Here is a 24451-nt window from a genome sequence, read left to right on the forward strand (position 1 = left end):
TAAAAAATAACAATGTATTATTATTTTTTATTTCATCAGTTGGAATAATGAATCTGGCTGTGTAGAAGCTGCATAACTTAATTTTGTAATGTGTTCTTGGACACTGTGTCCCTTGTATCAATTTCTTCTATTCCTAGTTTACAACTATCAACACACAGAACTCGGGCAAACAGTTTCAATGGAAGACCAACCCTCTTAAGATTATAAATGACATTTTCTATCCTGACTTCGTTACTCACACAAAAGGCTCTAAACTCAAAAATATAATATTTGCTTTATCTAAGTGCAACTCTCCCTACCTTTGCCAATTTACTGCACTTTAAATAAGGACACATTCAGCAAGAAAAAGAAAACCTGAATTTTATTTCTTGAAATAGGATGTGATATCATGTACAGTATAATAAACAGAAGTACCGTGCACCCAGTAAATATGAAACAAGATGGTGGCCATACCCTCCTTGTACTATTCTGAGAGTGAGAAACTACGATCATTGTGCTCCATGAAATATTTCTTGCATCCTCTTTTGATATAATGCCTGGTGATTGTAGGCATAAGAAATAAGCATCACCCCAGAAAAGGCATAAAAACATATTTTCCCCAGCAGGTGTCAGTGAAAGTATTGATGGAGGTGTGCTCCTGCCACTGTGTGCAGGCGGGAGGGAGGCCCATTCCTAAGGGTGACTGGCAAGATGAGGTACCAGAATCTGTACACTTTACTGGTGACCTTCCAAATGTTGTTTGGAAGGATCAAATCAGCAAAAGAAGGATCATTATGAGAGAGATATTTTCCTGAATAATTTCTAACACATCATTTTACTACATCTTTTTCCAGTGTGGAAAGGACTCAACAATTTTGCTCTTATTTATCTCAAAGCTCTTTTGTTGGAAAATTTTGTAGCTTAGTAAATAAAATTGTGGGACTTCTCAAGGCCACTCAGTCCATTTGAACTAAGGCCTATCAAGTCTGAACTGGACCAGATTTCACCTCTGATATCATGTGCTAGACAAAGGCAGATGTATTTGGCTTAATTTCTTATGAGGAATTAGCTATTCAACATAGTTGAACATGATTTGCTTAATGAAAATGCGGCTGTATTTGTGGCTTTCTAAGAAGGTGTTGTAAGCAGATAGGGTATGTGGACTCTGGTTTATGACAAAAGCCCAATATTGACAGGTTAGATGTCATGTTTTCTTATTAAGGTAGGTTTGAAAAATGTTTATTTTATAGCTTGATGGAATAATAAGAGCTAAATGTAGTGTAGGAAGCACAAAATATAGGGCATACACAGAGTGAATATTTGGAGTGATAGAGCTTCCACACAACCTCAGAATGGCTGCATTTATGGCAATATTTCCCCCCACAATTACCCTGCAGGACCTGATTAATTCCTTGAAGTAAACTGAAACATGGTTTCAATACATATAAACTGCAGTGCAACTAACACCTTATACCACTGATTGAAGGTTATTTATTGGCAAAGAGGACACTCACCTTTCAAGTCCTGAAGAAGGTTCCTCACTAAATTCTGAGCTTTCACTGCTTCCTACAAAACAAAAGGACATAGGGATCTGTTAACAAGAAAAAGTCCACTTGCCTTAGGAAACTTCCAGAATACACCACAGAAGCCAGACTTATGAGGCCAGAGTGAAAGTGATGTAGGTAAGAAATTGCTCCTGGGGGAAATGTTACCCTGACCAATGTAGCACTGCAGTTTTCTAGGTATAAAATATTTAAAAATTGTCCTTCAGTTTTTATTATCTTCACACAGCTGCATGTTGTATAGTACCTTCTGATTAACACTGCTACATCAGTGATTAAACATAATCATACCAGCCAAAGAGAAAGCACAGACACCAAATATATGACTGATTTCCCTTTAATCAAGACACAGGACAAGTAACATGAAGCAGGTGACGGTGCCATGACAAATCAGCCTGATGCCTTACTTCTCCTCGTCCTCTTATTACTCAATCAGAGCTTTTTAAACCAGCAATTTCCCATTACATTTACTCAAAGGCAACTTAAAGTTACCAGTGTAACCAATTCATTTGCTTTTCCAAACTTGGATTGTTTGGATTTTCTTTTGTTCAGGTGCTCAGTAAAGCAGCAGCCACCACAGCAACAGAAGATTCCCAAATCCCAGGTTGGTTTCCACTGCAAAGGAACTTCACAACATGACAATGAACTGTGATGGCTGATCAGGCAATAGATGACAATGGCACTTTCTCACATTCAGGTTATTAAGTGATAAGCACAGTGCATCATGCATCCAACAAAGTAGGTTCTTGCAAACGGAAATTCATGCCCTGGGAACCAGCCTCTAAATCAGACGAGTTTCCCTCAGTGTCTAAATCAGAAGAGTTTTTACTCCACTAAAATCCACACTGAAAGGTGCTGGCCATTAAACACCCCTCAAAATAGCTGTTTCTTTCCTAACAGCTGATAATGTATTTTATCTGCAGCCAAAGTTAAGCTTTATGCTAAGCTTTGTGAAACACCTTTCCACTTCCTACCGAGACCATTCCTACAAGTAGCTTGTGCTCTCCTGGCTTCAGTAGCATTTCTCTATTTTACAGAAGTGCTGCCACAACTCACAGAAAAAGAACAATACTGAAAAAGAACTGAGTACTCTCTATGACACAGCTGCCACAATCTAGCAAGTTACTTCTTGATAGGAAGACAGAGACAAACGAGAGAGGTGAGTCATGTGAGGTTTCTAGGCAAGCAAAAAGCAGATCTTCACTACTTAAATAATAAATAAATAAATAAATAAATAAATAAATAAATAAATTTTATTTATATCCCGCCCTCCCCAGCCGAAGCCGGGCTCAGGGCGGCTAACAATAATCAACATACTTTTAAAATGTTTCTATCCAAATGACCAATTATTGTTAGTCCTGAAATCAATTTATTTTCTCCTGATTCTGCATTTCTAGGAGCCTCTCTGAGCTTCAAAGCAGGCAGAGAATCAGTGAGACTTTTGTATCCAAACCATTGAATACTTACCTATGGAAATACCATTGGTGAAAACAGAGTTTAATGTGTTGTTTCTGACAGGACTGTGGGACTCTAGCACACTGTCATCCAGCAGGTGGCGTGGTTTCTCTGTTGGGAACGTTGCGCTTTTACTTTCAACTACACTGAACTGACACATCATACTGGAAAATTGGAAAAGGGGAGGGAAAAAGCAAAATGTTCTTATGTAATCTGATAACATCCATTTATTCCCTGCTTTTTTTCCACATGGACATCATCTCACTGTATGATGATCATAAATGTCTGCAAGTCCTAAGTGGAAGGTAGCTAATGGGACCTTTAATATGCTCCTCATTGGCTGCCTGATAATCTATTTAAGAAGTGAGGTCAAGCAGCCTGTATAATTAAGTGGTTATTGCCTTAACATAGGATGGGGATCTGGGAGTTTTCAAGTTCTTCCTCTGATGTTTCTACAAAAGTTGCTTGGTTACAGTGTTGCAGGCCATGAGATTCAATAGTCCTGAATTCCTATCCAAGCAAATTCAATGAGATGATGCTGGGCAAGTAATAAGTATTAATTCAAAGATTCCTAACAGTGGTAGAATAAGTTGAATGCTGGAAATCTTATCTGAAAAGCTGATGCTTCCCACTGTGTTGAAACTTCCCAAATCTATCGGTAAAACTTATTTCAGAAAGCCTAGGTGAGGCAGAGGCACAATTTATTTGGCCTGTAAATTGGGAACTAAACAAAAAAAATGGTATATCTGGTGATATACCAACTCCCACAGAGTTTGGGGGTAAGAATGGCACTAGAATTTGTCTAAAAAGGCAGAAAGTCCAGCACTTGCAAGATAAGACAAGGAGGTTCTGAGGTAGATGTTTTACTAGTAATGAGTGTCACTCCTGTGAGATTAGAAAAGGGGAGTGGGACCACCACTGGGAAGAATATTTCTGCTCTCAGTGAGTTTTCAATTGCTGAATTAAACCTTAATGATGTCTGAGTAAACTGTAAGAGCTGAGAAAGATGATGCAGATTGGAACACCCACTTGTTTCCCAGGCTGTGACTCTTCCTGTGTCGTGGTACAGGAGGAGTTGGCAGGCTGGCTGCCACCGAGGCATCAGGACAAGTTGGTCTCCTGCTGAACCTCATAGCTGCTGACACCTCTGACGGACCTACAAAATAGACACCAATTAATGCTAAACTGATGCTGAGGAAAGACATTGCTAGGTGTCATGTTATTTGCTTTTGGAAGAGCTGAATGACCCTGTAGAGACAGGTGGAAATTATGTGGGGGGGGGGGGGGGAAGGAAGGAAAGTGGCACCTGCTTAAAGACTATTGTCATTGACCTCAAATGGCAGGTGCTTCCCCAAACACTGCTTCTGGCCTCCTGGAATTACACCATCCATTCCTATTAAGAATCTATCCAATTAAACAAAAATAGCAATTTGTCATCAAAATTATGTGCAAGAATAGTTTTGAGACCAAGTCCCACACAAAAAATACTGGCTTTTCTATTACTTTAATGAGACTTGTCAAAAGCATAACATACAGAGCCAGAACAATACGTCGGGCGTAATCTTCAATTTCTAACAAAAACATATGCTTTGAGTTTGGTTTGTAACCCTACCCGTCTGTAAACAGTTTGTTAGTATTGACTTGTAGCATGAGTATCTATGGGAAACGCAAGGATGTTCCATGTAAATCACAGCCAGACAGATGTCAGCTCTGGAACTTTGAGAAGGTCTTTGTGCCAACAAGCTACACATTTTTAGCTAGCACACACGCAAAGCAACAGAGATGGAACAGAGTTATCAAGTTTTAAAGTGGTTTCCTCAAGTTGGCTGAAGATAATTCTCTCTGTGTGTGTGAGAGAGAGAATGAGTGAGTGAGAGAAAGAGAGAGAGAGAGAGAGAGAGAGAGAGAGAGAGAGAGAGAGAGAGAGAGAGAGGAGAAACAGAATTAGCTATAGGTGGCTGAAAAATTGCTACCAGATGGAAACAAGATTGTCTCAGCTGAGACAACAGGTCCTAAAGCAATAATGTCCAAGGAATGGAAAGAGAGTTCAGCTCCTACGTATTATTGACATTTCAGACTGCTAAAAAGCTCCACGAAATGACTGGTTTCTATAGGGGCTTTAGGATTTAGGCAGCTGAGAGGAGAGGGGTAAGGACTGCTTCAAGTCTTCTGCATATCCTACAGTGAAAACAGTACATATATGAAAAAGGGTGAAACCTGGACATAGTGCAATGATCACTTGCATCTATACAACTAGGTTTATATACACTGAGAAGATGGGATTCACTCTGGCTGACCAAAGCCTGTACATGTGGAACAGGCATGTATGGAATCAACATGTGACAAATATAAATATGGGTTTGATGCTCTTGCTATATGAAAGTGCTATCTGAGTAGGAATTTTTGAATGTTTTAAGTGGCCCAAAATCACATTGGTGGGTTTCAATTTCAGCAGTGATGAAGTGCATCAGAGTAAATATATGTGAACCTTAATCTAAAACTAACATTACTCTGCATCTGGTGAAAACTTGGTTCAGATATGCTAATGGCAGGTAAGCCATGCATGAAGCAGGGAAGTTGGGCAATCATGTTTCCTTAAAAAAAAGTTTGAACTCTGGGATTCATGGCATTGACTACAGTGAACAAAAGAGCAGCAACTCTTTCCCACAGAATAAAGAATGTACTGACAGATGTTGGATGCCACCTAGTGAAAGTAGGGTACTATACCATACTTATATTCTATGCCCAGTCTTCAGCCTGGAGTTACAGAAATATAGATGGCATAGATTTCTCGTGGAAACTTACTTTTATTTTCTTTTTATTTCTCAAAGTCCTAGATTTTAGCTGTGCCATTGGTGAAAGCAAACTAAGCAAACCACATCTCCAGGCCTTATATTTGACACAAAATATAAGCAGAAGAATGAAAGGCCTGTTTTGGAAAGGAGGATACAAAACTAGTGTAAGGATCTAAAGTGGAGATGGAATGAAACCTCTTGGACATTTCTATGCTACAGTCACTGCAGAAAAAGAAAGTGTATTTTATGTGTTCTTGTTCTCTGTCTTTCACTCACACACACATACACGTGACTGAAGCAGCTTCTTGCATGTCTGCCCTGGTGGATCAATAAGGGTTTGAAGCACTCAGCACTCTAGAAGGGTGAGTCACTTTGGCATTATGCAGTTTCTGAGAAGGCCTTATATTAAAAGGTCAAAAACATTTTCCAAAAATGCAGCTCTGCTCATTTCTTGTCCAGGGGTGTAACCAGAACCACACACTAGAAGTTGTTGCATGAGAAACACTGTCGTGTGTGTGTGTGTGTAGAATTTTGTGTACTAACTGCTGCTTCTCAAAGTTCCATTGGTTCAGTCCTACAATATAAGCCCTTAGACATTCTACTTCTGTCTTGTTGATACCATTGTAGCAGACTGTCAGTTAAGAGATTATGAATCCATTCTGAAGCCTGTCATGGTGGGAGATATGGGGCTAGTGAGTAGAGTGAGGAGAATTTATCAAAAGATGAGTTCTGGGACAACTTTGTGGTACATTTTCTAAATGTAGCACTTGGTTTCACCAGGATTTTACTAGTCACACTTTAATAAAGGAGAGCATTTCCTCAACCAAAATCTGAGAACACACTTCAACATGATCCCTATCTCTTACATAAGATTGATGACCAGGTGTCTGAAAGTATTGTTTACATCCCATGTGCATAAACAAAAGTGAAAGATTGAAGGAGACCTTCAGGTGCTATTGTGATCTGAATCTATGTTACCAGTGAGTCCCAGCATGCAATGCATACCCATAAACAGTTACATTGCTAATTTTCTACAAATGAAGGCAGCGATCAGGTCCATTTTTTTGGTATTTTTATTCCACTGCCACAGAGGAAAGTATAAAATATGTTAAACATTCGAGTGGTATTGATGCTATACAATTCAGAATACACAGAATAAAAGCAAAACAAACAAACAAATATTCACAGAAAGCCAAGCCCCAAAGGCAACAGAGTGCCGCTGCTACCCATAATTGACAATAATACATCACTGAAAGCAATATCAGTTCCACTACAGTATCCTGAGGCCAGTAACTGGTTAACTAACATCTGCTCATTACCTCTGCATGCAAAGCCAGTGCAGCATCCTGTTTTTGTGCAGAAATCAATGGAAGTCAACCCTATGACTTGATTTGATGGCAGTAGGCAAAGAGATGGAGGAGGCAGCTGAACACAGACAAGCTCAGCCTACAACTGCATTATTCAAAACAATGCAGTTAAAACAATGAGCTTCCTGTGGCACCTGAATCAAGGCCCTTAAGTTTTCAACATAGATCAGCTGGTGATTAAACCAGTGGAAACTCAGTGCTGACCCAAAGTAAACAACTAGTTGCACAGTCAAACCCTTTCTATTGTATAAGGGATTAGGTGATATGATTTGTTGCTTTACTCATAATCCATTTGAAACACTTTGGTTGTTCTTTTTCTTATAAATCAAAATGCTGCTTTGTTTTTTTAAGATCTTTTGAGAAGTTAACCCTGTTCTGGGTTTACCGAAATCTGTTGCTCAACCACTGCAGCAGACCACTCAGTTGAGAAATAAAATTTATTTGCTACATTGTGTAATCTCTGTATTCACACTAATCTCTGTAGTTCCTTTTCAGAGTTACTGGTCTTATTGACAGAAGTTCCAGCTTTTAAATACACGTGAGAGCAAGTAATTTTGGCTGCTTGTTCCCACTAAATGATGTCAACTGCTAACAAATACCCCTCCTGTTTATTAGTTCCCCACCCTACCCACTTCTTGTGCATACTATTCATGTTCATATACCTCCCAATGAAACAAATGATGTCTAGCATGATTTTCCAATCACTTGGCACAGGAACACACATGCTTGGTTTTCATTATTTCTTCACATTATTGTCAAGATGACACTGACATATACACTGAAATAACATACAGAAGGTATTAAAACATTATTACAAACTGTTTGGGGAACTTGAGAAAAGCCCAGCAGAAGCTGACGAGTGCTGTTTAGAAAGCTGTGGCAGGAACATTTGGAAAAGTTGACCACGTAGCTTTAATATCCCCAAGGATCTCACTGTTTTTTCCTTTGCATAATTTTTCCATGAATAATCATTCAAGTGCTATAAACAAATGGTAACTTATGCAATCCTTTATTAGCACATTAAGCCTCAAGAGTGTAAACGTTTAGTTCACTAATTTTGCCCTAATAAAACAAAACAGGAGCTGATAGATCTCAAGCTGATGAAATGACTGAATGGGGAGCCACAAATCTCATAGTTTGAACTGAGTAACAAGCAGAAGACATTTTAAGTTTTTAAAAAAACTTTTGGGTTTGGTGCATAAAAGTGTTATTGATGCTAAGTTGGGTAAAGGTCTACACAGCCTATGTGAAATTTGGCCAGATACTTACCTACTTAATTGCTAATGTAACCATAACTCTGGGCCTGGTTAAGAACCAGGCACAAAACAGACGCTTAAGAAAATCAGAGAAGAAATCTGTCAAACAGAAGAAAAATATAAGCATGTTGTAAAAAGGGTTAAGCCTTTAGCTCTGGCTATTGCAAAATCATAGTTTTCCTTGTTTCAGTGTTTTGCTAAATGCCCACTAAAGTCTATTAAAATGTACAATATGTGGAAAGCCTGCAAGTTACATCTGCTGTGTTGCAGGCACCAAAGAGAGACAAATAAAAGGAACATGTTTGGTGTTTTTTAAAAAATCAGATCAAATCCCTGTTTTGACTCTAACTAGGCAGCTCTGTGAAAGAAGATGCAAAGAGATGACCAATGAAAACAACAGGGAGCCAGGAAGATACATTTTAACTGCCACAGACAGTCATTTCTGCTTGAGGGACAAATTACATTGAATGCATTTTTAATTAGGAAGCTTAGAAATGGTCACATTTCTTTATTTATAAAAGCAGGCATAGGGCTCGTAATCTGGATCAGGACTATGGTGCTTCTCCGCCCACCCCAATTTTCGATTTGGAAATTGTCCCCTAGGACTGCTATTTCATTCTAAAAGTCCTGGTGTATGCTCTGAAGGCAAAGGAAGCTACCACCTTTGCTGATGCTAAGCCAGTCTGGGTTTAGTCAGTGCCTGAATGGAGAGCTCCTGGGGGCCATAGGTATGTTACCTTGGATTCCATGATTGCAGAAATGAGGGGTATAAATGTAAGAAATAAACATTTGAGTTCCATTCTGCCCTCTTTAAAGAATCATATGGTACAGCATATGAAAGAAGGCACACTGGGTAATAAATCAGTTACAAATGATAGCAAACACCAAACCAGGCTCAGTAACTTAGAAACATTTCTTCCTTCCATATCACTACTTTCTTAATATATAGCAGCATTAAGTTGGCCACCTATCCACTGTGGTTTCTGAGGGCTACTAGTTCTGTTACATTTGTTCAGCACTTATCTCTATTGTATATAACGTTATATGTTTTATTTTTAGAGATATGTAGCGCAGGTAATTCCTGAAGAATGGAGACACCCTGTACCTGTACAGAAGTCCCTTTGTGATATGCGAAGTGCTCCTATACATCTATACATGCTGAAATCTGAAGTGTGATTCTTCTCAAATCTTTACTTTCAAATAAATACAAAGGCCTAAGGCTTTAAAAAGTGGATGACATCATTAAATAAAGATTAAGCTATTTCATTATAAATTCCCCAAAGAGATAAATCATTGTTAGTTTACAGAATGCATTTCCTTCCTAATGTCAATGTCCTTCATGGTTTTGCTCCCATAGGAAAATTTACTTTGTCCAGGGAAAAAATGACAAAATGAAATAGCCTGTTATTGTGCCTCAGTTTAGCCTTGACCAGCTTTAAATATATTCTCTTAAATATGTTGCCCAAACTTCATCTGTTATGTTCTTCTACCAGACACTGGAAAGTGTCTTACTGCTCAAACAAGTGGACATTTATGTGGCAAACAGCTCGACAAGTATCACAATAGCATCCCCCATGTCACATACATTTAAAAGAAAAATGGTACCTTCATTTATATTTAAAAGCAATTTCATTTTGGCTACAATTGAGCTCTAGCATGATGTAACAAGAGGTGTAATAGCTTAGCAGTTGTATCAGTGTGTCTTACAATCTCCAATTAATATACAAAATTCACATTAATGTTCATTAATTGCATGTACAAATGCAAATTTTAAGAATTTTTGACCATCAAGCGAGACTCAAACACAACAGCATTCTCCCACATGAGATTCCCTGTAACTGGTATTCAAAGGCAGATTGCCTTCAACAATGGAGGCAGAAAATACTCATTGTAGCTAGTAGCCCTTGATAGCTTTATCTTCCGTGGATATGTCTAACTGGCTTTCAACACCATCCAAGTTGGTAGCCATCATTACCTCTCAAAGTGAATCCCATGGTTTTACTACGCACTATGTGGCGGTGTGGAGGCAGGGGGCCATGGGAGTTTATTAGCTTTGGCACCAGGAGAGGGATCCAGTGATTTATGGGGTTTGGTACCGCCCATAAGGTAGAAGCCAGGCCGAGTGGAGGAAGAAGGGTCAGAGTGATCTGAGACAGAGGGAAGCACACAGGATGTGTCGGGAGAGGAGGAAGAGATTGTTCAGGCAAGGGATGGGCCAGCAGACTCCTTGCCATTCCCCACCCCACTGGTTCCTAGTACCAGGAGGGGTTTGAAGAGGGAACAGCAGTGATACCTTTTATGTAGGAGCTGCCTCAGGTTGCACACACCCCATCAGATGAGGGTACATAAGCGGGGGTGGGGGGGGCATGGTCTCACTGTTGCTGCAATTACTCCACAGGCACAGACTTGGAGAAAGCACCTATATCCACCACTGCCATACTTGCTCACAAAGAAAAGCAATTTCCACCTCTCCTCTATTCAGAACAGAAGGGAGGGAGGGTTCCAGTCCAATCAAATCTGGGCATATTTAAGGGGTCATGTTCAAATTAGGAGTGGCTGGACCAGTACAATCAGAATTAGAGCAAGAAAATGAAACAGTCTCTCATGCTTCATGGATTTTTGAAGGGATATTTACTGAGACCTTTTTGGGCAGGCAAACTGGTGCCTGTCATTGCCATGTTGACAGCCCTTGGCTTAGAGAAGATATAGGTTCAGTCACCAAGGGGAGGGTAGTTAGAATACCAGGAGGAACTAAGTTTGCCACCAAGGGTGGGGTACAAAAGAGGGTTCTGAGTTTTTATGTCTGGTGAACGATTTTAAGTCTTCAGTAATGCTAATACGTGACTATTGCTGGTGGTGGCACTGCCTTCAGTTGCAGCATGAAGCTTTCTTCACCTGGGCTTAAAGCAGACAAATGAAATTTGTCAATAAATTTGTGAGCAGATAAAAACAATATTCCAAACCCCCAAACACAGAGAAATAAATCAAATGGGCATCTGTTAAGATTAGGAAAGTACTGAAGTTGTACCACTGTCAGCACCAGAGATAGGAGGAAGGGTTCTGCTGGATGTTTCATTCCTGTCTCTTTAATGACTACCAGAAAATAAGCTATCAAAGCCATAAGACCAAAATTAAGAACAGGCATGACAATTAGGCACTTCTGGCTTGCAGTAAATGACTTGCTACTAAAACATCCACAACAAAGCTATTTACTAGTATCCAAGGTTACATCTAACACAAACTGCATAACTAAATGTCAGACTAATTGTTTACGTGGAAAACGATGTTTTCCTTTGAATCCAAAATGAAGGAAGTTCCATCTGGATTACGTCACCAGTGTAGTAGCCTGACTGGCCAAAGGAATATAAATGCACAAACATCTTTGCTTATTCTCTCTTTTCATTTTTCTTCTTTTTAACTCTTATTTTGCATGTACTCCAGATCTAACAAAGTGTGCTCATTGCAAGCTCATTCCAGGGTCAGACATATTGAGCATGACTGGGCCAATTTCCACCTCATTACGGTAATGTAATTCCTCTGACTTAAGGGAGTTGCTCTTCTGCATTCACAGTGGGGTAATGGAAACGAGAATGCTCTTGTCGGGAAGTATTATGGGGCCTCAACAGTGATGTGGTTTCACGGAGTTTAGCATGAAGAAATTGAAGAAACAAAAGGATCTATTTATGGCTGGAGCACTGCCTACTGCCTTGAAAAGAACATGACCTGCTTGACCTAGTCCTTCACCTCTCAAATAAACACTACAGTGTATGTAATGATTGGCCATTTTCTTCTATCCTCCATGATTCTTCCCAGAGACTGTATTGGAAGTTCAAGGGTCAAACAGTGCAAAGACCTAACACACAACAGTCCAGACTATGGAATGCTTCACAGATAATGCTTTACCTATGGTGAGATAATCTCTACAAAGGGAGGGGTGTGTGGAGAGTGTACACTGTCTTTTGTTTAGCATGCGTTGGGTTTTAATTCTAACCACAAGGACATGGATTGTGATGCTGGCTTCCAGAGTCATGGTTTTGCACCTAAATTAATACTTATTTCTAAAAATATACAGTAGTTAGTAAATCAATTTTAACTTCATCACTGACATTATTTCTGTGTAAGAAAATAACTTGTGAGAAGTGAGTCTTATATGTACTGTATCCACTAATATGTTTGGTTTCTTAAAATGACACTGATCGTATTGAAATGCATACAGCAAAAATGCAAAGCAGGTTTGCATCAGACCAAAATGCATTACTGAGGAACACGGAAAGCTGCTAGAAACTTAATGGTGAGGTTTTAGGAATGAGGACAATTCTTTAACACTTTTCTACATTTAAGAGCTATCAGATGCTGGGAACATACACAATTTCTGCTCTGTATTACGTTAAAACATTCTCTGGGAAAAATTATTGAAGCACATGTTCCAAAACAATCCGTCTGCTGGCTATGGTGCTCATGTTGGACATCTTTTCGTCTACGTTACAGGAACACAGATGGCTTTTTTCATCATAAGACACTTGATTGGAAAATGTGAACAGTTGAAATATTTTAAATGCTGTCCAAATAGATATTGTCTCCCAGTCCTCATGATTCTGTGGCACCACTAAAGAACTTAAAATGTCCCCATTAGAATTCTACAACTTCTAGAAACGTAGGTACTTTGTACAACCCTGAATTTGAAAGCTTTTTACTACATATAAATGGTACTAATGGGCTAGTTTTACTCTATGGGTAGCATTCAGAATTTAGCATGAATGGTGGCAGCAGAAACAGAAAACCAGCCATCAATATAAAACTACTCTTGTGAAAAGTACTTCTGTCTCTTGTCCATCACTTGGTCTGATTTCTGGAAAGTTGGTTGGCAAACAAGCAGACAGCTGGTTTGCTCTGACATGTCAAAGCCAAAATTGTCGGAGAATAAAGCTGTATTGACTGAGTTTCATGTTGTCACAGGACACTTTGCAAGAAAACCACATTTCAGTGAAATGATCTTCAGTGAAGTAGGAGCAGGCATTTGCTAAAGATGGGTAGGAATGAACCCTTAATTATGCAGTCATCAGATGGCCAACATACAAACTTCACAAAAGAAAAGGAATCAAAGAAGCTCCTGTTCACCTGAATGGATTATGATAACTCAGTTCATTAACACTACAGAACACCCCATGTGTGACCTCAGCACAGACATTTTATTAATAATGATAATAATAATGTTATTACTGTATTTTTGTGTGTATAAGATGCTCCCATGTATAAGACAACCCCTATTTTATTTTAACACAAAATTAAGAAGTCAGTATTTTAAACATCAAACAGAATAATTCTGGTGGGAGGTGGCCCAAAGTTTGGATTGCCATATTTCAAGAGGCTTAGCCTGGGCCACCTAGGTCACCTGCATCAGAGTTTGAACCCAAGCCCAGACCACCTGTGCCAGAGCTCAAACCCATGTGCATTCACCATCCATGTATAAGACAACCCCCAATTTTTTACTATATTTTTTAAAGCAAAAAACATCGTTATTTATACCCTGTCCATCTGGCTGGGTTGAACCAACCACTCTGAGCAGCTTCCAAAGCACATAAAAACAAAATAAAACACCAGACATTAAAAACTTCCCTATACAAGGTTGCCTTCAGATGTCTTCTGAAGGTTGTAATTATTTATCTCCTTGACATCTGATGGGAATAAATGATAATGATAGTGATAATGATCTTCCTTTTCAACCTTCAACTTTCCCATGTCTCTTTCCTTTGGTAGCTTCCTTTTTTTCCAGGCTAATGAGTCTATATGCCCCTATGCAGTCCTGACTGGCACACACTGCTTTTTATTTAGTACCAGAAACCCAGTCTTTTTATTATTTCTGTGAAAGCTCTTTGTCTTCTGCAGTATGAGTAAGATTACAGAAAACAGTTTTCATAATCAGGTAGCCCCTAGTGGACTGAAGGAACCACTGCCAGGGCTGAGGGGCAGAGGGAAAGAATAATTGTGTCTCCTCTAAGCTGAAAACAGTCTTAGTGGAATGGAACTTTACTGAATAACCCTCTCTGCTGAACACGTACTAACCCCTGTCTTTCAGAGGACTGTAACTTGGCTGACCCTGGGCAGAATTTCACACATGCTGCAAAAGCCAGTACGGCTGATGTAAAAGGGACACGCTGACCCTACCACGTTGCAAATCTAGAATCCAAAGAATGGAGACATTGGAGACAATAAAGAAATCCCCCTCTCTTCATTTTTAGTAGTGATTGAGATAAGCTCCATGGTCCAGGATATTCCAGCATGAACTAAGGGAAAGTTATGAGCCACTAAAAATAGGGATTTCTAGTAGAAATATCTTGGAACACCTTAACAAAAAATGTCTGCTCCAGTTCCAACTATACAATGTATTGACCACACTGAACGTTTTTGTTGCTGGGGCAACAGCTGAATTTTTTGTGTTTATTTAGTTGTCCTCAGTATCACACCACACAAGCAACTCTGCTTAAACAAGTTGGCTCAGGAATGCATTTAAGCTTCAGAAATGTTCATTTCTTGATCTGTTTAACAACACTTTTATAGTCCTATAAGTGCTTCTTGTTTAGTGGGCACTAACACACAAACATATGAAAAACCGATGGCATTTATTGTATTATTGGCAGCAGATTAGAGCTTTCCAGCTGGGCAAGGACCAAAAGGCAGTGGTGAGCTTGTCAAAACTGCATGCTAGAGCCAGCCTCAGATGGAAAACCTAATGGAAGAATGGAGCTACAGGAGTATTTCCAAAGGCCACTGTGGGCAACTAAACAAACCTACCTCCCCCCCCCCCCGCCACAAAAAGCTTATATGGGAGAGATGTGGGCCTGATCAAGCCCAACCACAACAGATGCTACTGAAAGCTTATGGTGACAAAGTGATAAAGCTCACAGTTTGCAAAGAATCTGTTCTTCAGGAATTATTCAGTATCATTCACTTATGTGACAAAATAAACACTCATCCTGTTCCAAAGGATTTTGATCTCAAAGAGATGGATGATAATCTTTCCTGGATACAACAATGCCAAAGGATCCTGTTTTGCATCCAGCTCAACATTTCTTTCTAAAACTTTATTTTTTAAATTTGAACTATCTTTCATCATTCCTATAATACACTTGAGGACTATTTTAAAAATAAATAAACAGGGCCAATGTGGGCCAAACTACATGTGATACTGGAGCAATAATTTTGGTGCTTCTGACATTAATTTTCTTTATGTAAAAACAATTGCAGAACCCTTAGTCTGTGGTCTGAGGGGTGGGAGATAACTGCCGCTGCAGTCTGGTTCAGATCACACCCCCTGGAGCTGCTATTAGCTACAGAGAAGAAAACCTGCAAGCTTAAATGAAGAATGGTAAAGTGACTTCCACCTTGGAATATATATATATATATATATATATATATTTGCTTTCGTAGATTTTCACGGGTACAGGAATGCAGGTTTTGGTGTCCTCGGGTGTCTTCCCGTGTAAAAGTTGGGGTGTCTAGGCGACGTTTCGACGAGGTCTCACTCGTCATCTTCAGGCTGGTGCTTTCGGCTTCTTGTTACTGGAACAGAGCGGGATCTCAATGTTTGAGTTCCTATAAATACTGTAGAGGGGGTGTGGTGTCTAGCCTCCAATGTTCTGGGCAGAGAGGAAGTTCCCAGGCTAGTGTGCCTTTTCTTCTTTTGTTCCTTAATTACTTGAGAGATACCTTGAGTGATTTCTTGAGTGATATCCTGAGTACCACTTAGGTGGGTCATTAGGTGTGGATTAGTTGCTAAAGTCTTTGTGTCTTGACCTCTTGAACTTTGTGAAGAGTTTTCCTGAGAAGATGGCTGTATTGCACTTAGTTGTGCTTTGGCTTGGCTTCGTGTATAGGGGCGAGCTGTGGTTTTGTGGCTTGTGTCAGCCAGATCTGTGTGGGGATTGCAGGGGGGTGCAGCATCCGGAGGTGCCACCATGGATTGGCTACTGGATGGTGTCAGTAATTCATCTGTGGAGAGGGTCTGGGTTTGGGTCTGGTGTGGTTGATTGGTGTTGGCGTTCTGTGTGCCTCTGGATCTGGTGTCAGTTTTTGTGGGGAGGGCTAATTTCCAGATGTCTGGCAAGCGGGATGTGTCGTCACGCTTGTTCATGTTGTGAGGGTGTTTCTCTATCTCGATGGCTTCCATGATTATTCTCTTGTGGTGATGTTCCGTGTTAAAGAGCAATTTGGAATCTGCAAAATTAATTTCGTGTCCTGTTTCTTTCATGTGTTGGAAAAGAGAGGAAGTTTTTTCTTCTTTTTTGACGGCATTCTTGTGTTCTGCGATACGTGCATTTATTCGTCTGTTTGTTTGTCCAATGTACGTGGCTGGGCAGACTTTGCAGGGTATTTCATAGATCCCTTGGTTTTCCAACTGGATTTTATCCTTGGGGTTTCTGAGGATATTGGCTATTTTTTGGTTGGTGCAAAAGGCTGTTTTGATATTGTGTTTATGGAGGATTTTGCTAATTTTATCTGTAGTGCCCTTGATATAAGGAAGGAGGGCCATGCCATTGTTTTCTTCTGTGTCTTGGTTTTTGGGGGGTGTTTCCTTTTGGATTAGCTTCGTAATCCTGTTTTGCTGGTATCCATTGGCAATTAACACATTTGAGAGATTCTGTAACTCAGTTGTCAAGTGGTCTTTGTCAGCCAGGCGTTTGGTTCTGGAGATGAGAGTCTTGGCTACGGAGTTTATTTGTGCAGGGTGGTGGTGTGATTGTGCATGTAAGTAGCGGTTGGTGTGTGTTTTTTTCTGGTAGATAGTGTGTCCTAGGGAGCCATCAGGTTTTTTGTAGATTAGGACGTCAAGGAAGGGAAGTTGGTTGTTGGCTTCTATTTCCATAGTGATCTCGCTAAATTTCTCGCCAAGCAACTTCAGCCCTATGCAGAATCCATCTCTTCACACGTACCAAACTCCTTCCAGTTCATAGAAACAATAAAGAAGCAAAACCTACATCCTAATGACCTACTTGTGAGCTTCGATGTTGTATCTCTCTTCACACAAGTGCCCATTAATGAAGCCTTGACAGCTATTCAAAACAAATACAATCCCCCCGAATACATCTTGGACCTGACCAACCACTGCCTAACCAACACGTACTTCATCCACAATGGACAAAGATACAAACAGATAGAAGGAGCACCTATGGGATCACCCCTCTCACCGGTCATCGCAAACCTGTACATGGAACACTTTGAAACCAATGCTTTAGACAAGTCAGAACACAAACCCAAACTTTGGCTCAGATATGTTGACGACACCTTTGTAATTTGGCCACACGGGAAGGAAAAACTGGATAGCTTCCTCACACATCTCAACAACTTACACCCCAAAATACAATTCACTATGGAAATAGAAGCCAACAACCAACTTCCCTTCCTTGACGTCCTAATCTACAAAAAACCTGATGGCTCCCTAGGACACACTATCTACCAGAAAAAAACACACACCAACCGCTACTTACATGCACAATCACACCACCACCCTGCACAAATAAACTCCGTAGCCAAGACTCTCATCTCCAGAACCAAACGCCTGGCTGACAAAGACCACTTGACAACTGAGTTACAGAATCTCTCAAATGTGTTAATTGCCAATGGATACCAGCAAAACAGGATTACGAAGCTAATCCAAAAGGAAACACCCCCCAAAAACCAAGACACAGAAGAAAACAATGGCATGGCCCTCCTTCCTTATATCAAGGGCACTACAGATAAAATTAGCAAAATCCTCCATAAACACAATATCAAAACAGCCTTTTGCACCAACCAAAAAATAGCCAATATCCTCAGAAACCCCAAGGATAAAATCCAGTTGGAAAACCAAGGGATCTATGAAATACCCTGCAAAGTCTGCCCAGCCACGTACATTGGACAAACAAACAGACGAATAAATGCACGTATCGCAGAACACAAGAATGCCGTCAAAAAAGAAGAAAAAACTTCCTCTCTTTTCCAACACATGAAAGAAACAGGACACGAAATTAATTTTGCAGATTCCAAATTGCTCTTTAACACGGAACATCACCACAAGAGAATAATCATGGAAGCCATCGAGATAGAGAAACACCCTCACAACATGAACAAGCGTGACGACACATCCCGCTTGCCAGACATCTGGAAATTAGCCCTCCCCACAAAAACTGACACCAGATCCAGAGGCACACAGAACGCCAACACGAATCAACCACACCAGACCCAAACCCAGACCCTCTCCACAGATGAATTACTGACACCATCCAGTAGCCAATCCATGGTGGCACCTCCGGATGCTGCACCCCCCTGCAATCCCTACACAGATCTGGCTGACACAAGCCACAAAACCACAGCTCGCCCCTATACACGAAGCCAAGCCAAAGCACAACTAAGTGCAATACAGCCATCTTCTCAGGAAAACTCTTCACAAAGTTCAAGAGGTCAAGACACAAAGACTTTAGCAACTAATCCACACCTAATGACCCACCTAAGTGGTACTCAGGATATCACTCAAGAAATCACTCAAGGTATCTCTCAAGTAATTAAGGAACAAAAGAAGAAAAGGCACACTAGCCTGGGAACTTCCTCTCTGCCCAGAACATTGGAGGCTAGACACCACACCCCCTCTACAGTATTTATAGGAACTCAAACATTGAGATCCCGCTCTGTTCCAGTAACAAGAAGCCGAAAGCACCAGCCTGAAGATGACGAGTGAGACCTCGTCGAAACGTCGCCTAGACACCCCAACTTTTACACGGGAAGACACCCGAGGACACCAAAACCTGCAGGTTTTGGTGTCCTCGGGTGTCTTCCCGTGTAAGTTACTTTTACACGGGAAGACACCCGAGGACACCAAAACCTGCATTCCTGTACCCGTGAAAATCTACGAAAGCATATATATATATATATATATATAAGCTTTCTCGGCAAACTACTATAATATTAACATTTACAGTCCTCCAGATGTTATTGGTCTATAACTCCCATCATTCCTAGCCATTGGCTATGCACTAACATATTAACTGAGTGTCATAACTTACCGAATATCCACAAATTCCAGGGAACCAGTAGCGGGAGGGGCAAACTACAAGCAGGTTTATGTATCTTTATTCTGGCACTTTTTTTTTTTTTAACCAAAAGAAGTCTCTGCAGGCTGTAAGATTCAGCAAGGAAGAACACTCTAATCTAAAATTGCTAGATGATTAATCACCTTGCAGATAGTTAAACCTGCGATATAGACCCTGCAACAAGCAACTGCCAACTATGCTCACATAATCTACTCAGCTACAGAACTCAAAACCAGCAACCACAGCATCAGTGGCTCACTCATCTGCACATCTTCCAACTTGATATAAACCATCCCTTGACAACACTGCCCTTCTGCTGTCTACATGGGACAAACAGGCCATGCAAGAGGAAAAATGTAAAGGTTGGCATAAGAAGTGGCAACATTCTGACACCAGTGGGAAAACATTTCTGTCTCCCATAACACTCTACTGTTAATCTAGAAGCCACCACTTTTCAACAGCAAGAGTTCAAAAAAGGTTCCAGCATGAAATAGCTGAACTATTCAATCAGTGAATTTAATTCAGTTTGGGACTTAATTGGCACTTTGTGTTTCTTTTACCAGTGTTGAATCAACATAGCTAGTAAGTTTTGATAATCAGCGACAACAATTGTGAATGGACCACTTTTTTGCTCTCTTGAATTCATTGGGGCCATGTATTTCCATGATGCAGACCTACTGCCACTCCATGTATTTCAGGTCTTTGGCTCCACTGAACTTTTCTTATTTGTCTCGAATATCTCTATCGGGGTGGGGAACTTTCTTCATCCCAATGGCCATATCCCCTTCTAGGCAAATTTCCATGGGCTGCATGCCAGTGATGGGTGGGGTCAGAGGCAAAAGTGAATGTGACACAGAATTGATCAGATCCCAGCCTTACAAAGCAGCTCAGGGAGGGTGGCCATGCGCCATGAAGGATGTCATGTGCCCTTCAATCCTAACTTCACCCTTGAGGGGCTGGGATTGAAGGGTACATGGTGTCCTCGCACCACCTTGCCCAAGCTGGGGGTGGGAGGATCTGATCAGAGCCCTGTGCAGCTTTGCAAAGCTGGGATCATTTTAATATTGAAAAAGAGGATGTGTCCAGGAAAGAGAGGACATATGGCAACCCTACAAATTGTTCTGATGAGTAATGATGATAGCGATAAAGAAGGGCCTTTGGGTGAGACAACTGGTATCCTGGCTTAAATATATCGGGGAAACCCATCATCTTCGCTGCCAAGTGTGGGCGATTGGGTAAGCTGCATTTGGATGCAGAACAGTGACCAGAGTGTACCCCAAGAGGAAAGAGAAAGCCTGGAGGATTCCAGGGAAGCTGGAGATTGCTTGAAGAGAAGCTGTTATTGTGTTTTTAAATGTGTCGTGTTTCTATGATCTACTTTGATGTTGTGTTCTTAATACTGTTAGTAACTTTTCTTTTATTTCTTGCATAGCTGTGGAAAGCAGTCCCTTTTGCTGAAGGGGTGATGGTGTTATAGATTTTGGAGGGACCCTCCTGAACCCCAGAAATTAATAAATGGTAGGATTTTTATTATTTGGGATGTGAAGGGAGAGTTACAATCTGCAGAGGAATTCCTGAGCTAGCCTATGCAAAATTACCTGGCCAAGCTAGGCCCATTAAGAGATGATACAGGGTCAGTGAGATCCATTGGCAATGCAAGAGAACTATCCTCCCCCCTTGCTCTGAGGTGTGAACAGAGACTGGGGGTTTAGAAGGTTGCCAGTGTAACTGGGTTTAGAGGAAAAGAGAGTTTTTAATAGGGTGTTCTGAGAAGGAGGAAGAATCCATCTTTGGCAGGCTGGCTGAAGGCTGGCTGCACTGCTGTGGGGGGACAAGCCTCTCATGAAATGACCATGCTGTGAGATCCGGACTCCCTCCATGCAGGTGTAAATAAGTGAATATACTATATTTCTTAAAGCTACGACGGTGTCTCAGTTCTCCAAAGGAACACAGACCCCAGGGGAGTGCCTGGAACCCCATGGACTCTTGCTATTGCTCAGCAGAAAGAGGGGGAGGCACCCAACTTTTGTAACATTATGATGATCTAAAAGCAGCACTGGATTGTACAAAAAAGGCAAAGGAAAATGTGGCAATCAGAAGCAGACACATTTTGTAAATTCAATGATTTCTTCTTACAAAGGAATATGTTCAAATAGTTCCCACTGAGATACAAGACAAACTTATACAAAAGCCCCTCTGAACATCAAGTGAAATCCTTCTCCATATCTTACATGGGTACTTCCAAAGCAGTTATACTTATTTCTGTCAATATGGCAAAACACAAAGCTGGCACATCAATGACACTTTAGAACAGAAACTGCCTTCAGGATAATAGCTGGTATATCAGTTTGCATGTCCTGATTTGTTTAGTCTGGTTTGAAGACATATTTATACTACCTCTCGTGTTCCAAAACGAACTTCTGAATTAGGGAATTAGGAACGTTGTGCATACCACATTCCTCTTGTCCAGTCCATGCATATCACAGAAACAGGATACAGCACAGTTAATTTGGACACTTCAGTCAACTGGCAATTACAGGGAGCTGGGTATCACTTACACATACTTAAGAATGCAAATGGAAGCTCATGAGCAAACACTGAAAATGAAGTCAGCAACAATTCAGAAATCTATTATTTCAACCTTCTGCTCATTATGAATTCTAGATTCTAGAATTCTAGATGTCAGGAAAATCTCACAGATACCTGTTTCAGAGGGGGGAAAGTCAATATGTATATATTGTGAACTCTGTCATGAATGGAATTAAGCAATTTCAGTAAAAAAAGTCATGATATTTTTAGAGAGCAAACAATGAATAAAAGGCAATTGTATCTATAGAATTATCTTTGCAATGCTTCACTTCCATAGGATGGGCAATCTTCAAAGCTGTAGTTTAGGAAGAGGACTTTGTACAAACCAAGACCCTGAAGCTAGCCGTAAAGTTGCAGAATAACTAGTCGGTATTTGATTTTTAAATTGATAGGACCTGTGTCACTGCCTAGAAATCACACTATTTAATCTAGATGTCAGCAGTGGGAGGTAACTATTGGTGCCACATATTAAGGTAGTTTGGTAACTTTCTTTGATAGCATCACTATCTACCCCCAAAACTGCAAGATTTTGGCCTCAAATCATAATGCGGATTTTTGAGGAATTTTTTGACTGTGCCTAGCACTTCACAAATGTTGCTAGTAATCCTTACAGCAATCTTATCAGGTAGGTCAGCATTTCCAAAACTGTGGACAAGAGGGGATGGGAATGAGGCTGAGAGGCTGTACTTTGCCTATCAGATGAGTTCGTGGCTAAGACTCGATGACTCATAGCCACTATATAACACTCACACACATATAAATGGTTCTTGAAAATGCAGGATTTACTGTCATTTGAGACAGGGAACATTCTTGTGAAAAGTGACCAGTCATTCTGAAGTAGATTACAGCTCTCTGGTTTACACAGAGATGTAATCTGTGAAGCCTTACTCATAAGATGTTTTTTCCTGTATCTCCCTTTGATGTACTGTGGTGGGAATATTGCAGAATTATCCTGAGGAATGTACAGTGGACGCTCGGGTTGCGAACGTGATCCGTGCGGGATGCACATTCACAACCCGCAGCGGCATTTCTGCACACGCACGGGTTGCAATTCGGCGCTTCTGTGCATGCGCAAAGCACAATTTAGCGCTTCTGCACATGTGCAACCTCCGGAACCCGGAAGTAACCTGTTCCGGTACTTCTGGGTTTCGGCGAGTCCGTAACCCAAAAAAAATGCAACCTGAAGCGTTGTAACCCAATGTATGACTGTATTCAAAGAATCTAGTGGTATCTTCCATTGCATTTTCTATGCCACGTACTGGAAGTAATTTTATTTCAAGTCTGCCAATTGCATTTATCTATTGCATGCCCTATGGAAGTGTACGTTTGTTCAGCTGCATAGACCCAGAAGACAGATACTGTATAATTCAAACAAACTATGGAAATATTGATAGGATGGGATACTATCAGCTTAATTGCTGGAGCAAAATACTTAAGAAGAGCATGCCCTAACATATCAGGTGTAAGAGGTGTGTCCTATACACAATGCCTCAGCATAAGTGAAAGTTAGCTAAACTCATTGCCAGTATTAAGTCTACTGAGAAAGATACAACAGTATGAACACATCAGCATGGCACGCTAAACCAATTTAACAACGCTGATTTTTCATGCAAAAACCACTTAGACAGCTCTCAAAGAAAGAAGAATTTAAATAGTTATAAACCCTGAAGGAGGCATGTCATGGGAGATTGCCTTGCTTTCTGATTAGTTGGTAGGGGCTGATAAAAAGGTAAATGTATATAATCAACCTCAAGCACATCAAACTATGGTAGTTACAGAGCATTCACTTCTACCCCATGGCTATGCTCCTTTATACAACAGCAGTTTGGGGTTTTAAAATCATCTCCTGTTCAAACCAGTGGGATGCACAGTGGAAATAAACTTAACAAAGAGGCTCTGAATCAATGCCACCCAGAAGAACTGGTCTCTGGCAGTCTCCATGGGGGCTGGTGAGGTGGGCTTGGCTAGCTAATCTTGCCCCTGTGCCAAACTGTTCTGGCCAAGCCCACAGATTTTAGAAACAGTTCCATTTTATCGGGCATGTTTGTGTGCATGTGAGAAAGAGATAGAAGAGAGAGAGAGAGAGAAACTGGATTAAAACTCTTACCAATTTACCATATATATATATGAAAAACTTTTACATGTTCTGACAACCTATGCTTCTAGCTACTCGCTGTGTGGTTCAGAAGTTTGTTCTACTTCTTCAAAACTACTCAAGCTGAACTACTGTATTTTTCTGTGAATAAGACTAGGTCCCCCCCCCCTTAAAAATAATGTCAAAAATTAGGGGGCGTCATACTCTGGGCCATCTCCCCCCATTTTCTTAAATCTGAGTCCCCCAAAATAGGGGGCGTCTTATAGGCAGAAAAATACAATATATGTATT

At 40.6% G+C, this 24451-nt stretch overlaps 1 protein-coding gene across 14 annotated transcripts in view; it reads right to left on the reverse strand.

Annotated features, from left to right (window-relative positions):
* Positions 1-24451, reverse strand: part of RALGPS1 (Ral GEF with PH domain and SH3 binding motif 1) — a 229265-nt gene that overhangs the window by 18756 nt on the left and 186058 nt on the right. For 9 of the 14 annotated variants that reach the window (XM_083721190.1, XM_083721193.1, XM_083721191.1 and 6 more), the window contains exons 13-15: positions 4026-4152; positions 3009-3160; positions 1494-1545 (exon numbers count right to left, since the gene is read on the reverse strand). In XM_083721190.1, the coding sequence (XP_083577316.1) occupies positions 1494-1545; positions 3009-3160; positions 4026-4152 (331 nt within the window). Of the gene's footprint in view, positions 1-1493; positions 1546-3008; positions 3161-4025; positions 4153-7622; positions 8514-24451 lie in introns of those variants that run through there. The other 5 variants (XM_083721183.1, XM_083721186.1, XM_083721184.1 and 2 more) reach the window with 2 other exon arrangements.

The sequence above is a fragment of the Podarcis gaigeae genome (assembly GCF_964106915.1).
Source record: "Podarcis gaigeae genome assembly, chromosome: Z".
Taxonomy (NCBI): Eukaryota; Metazoa; Chordata; class Lepidosauria; order Squamata; family Lacertidae; genus Podarcis; species Podarcis gaigeae.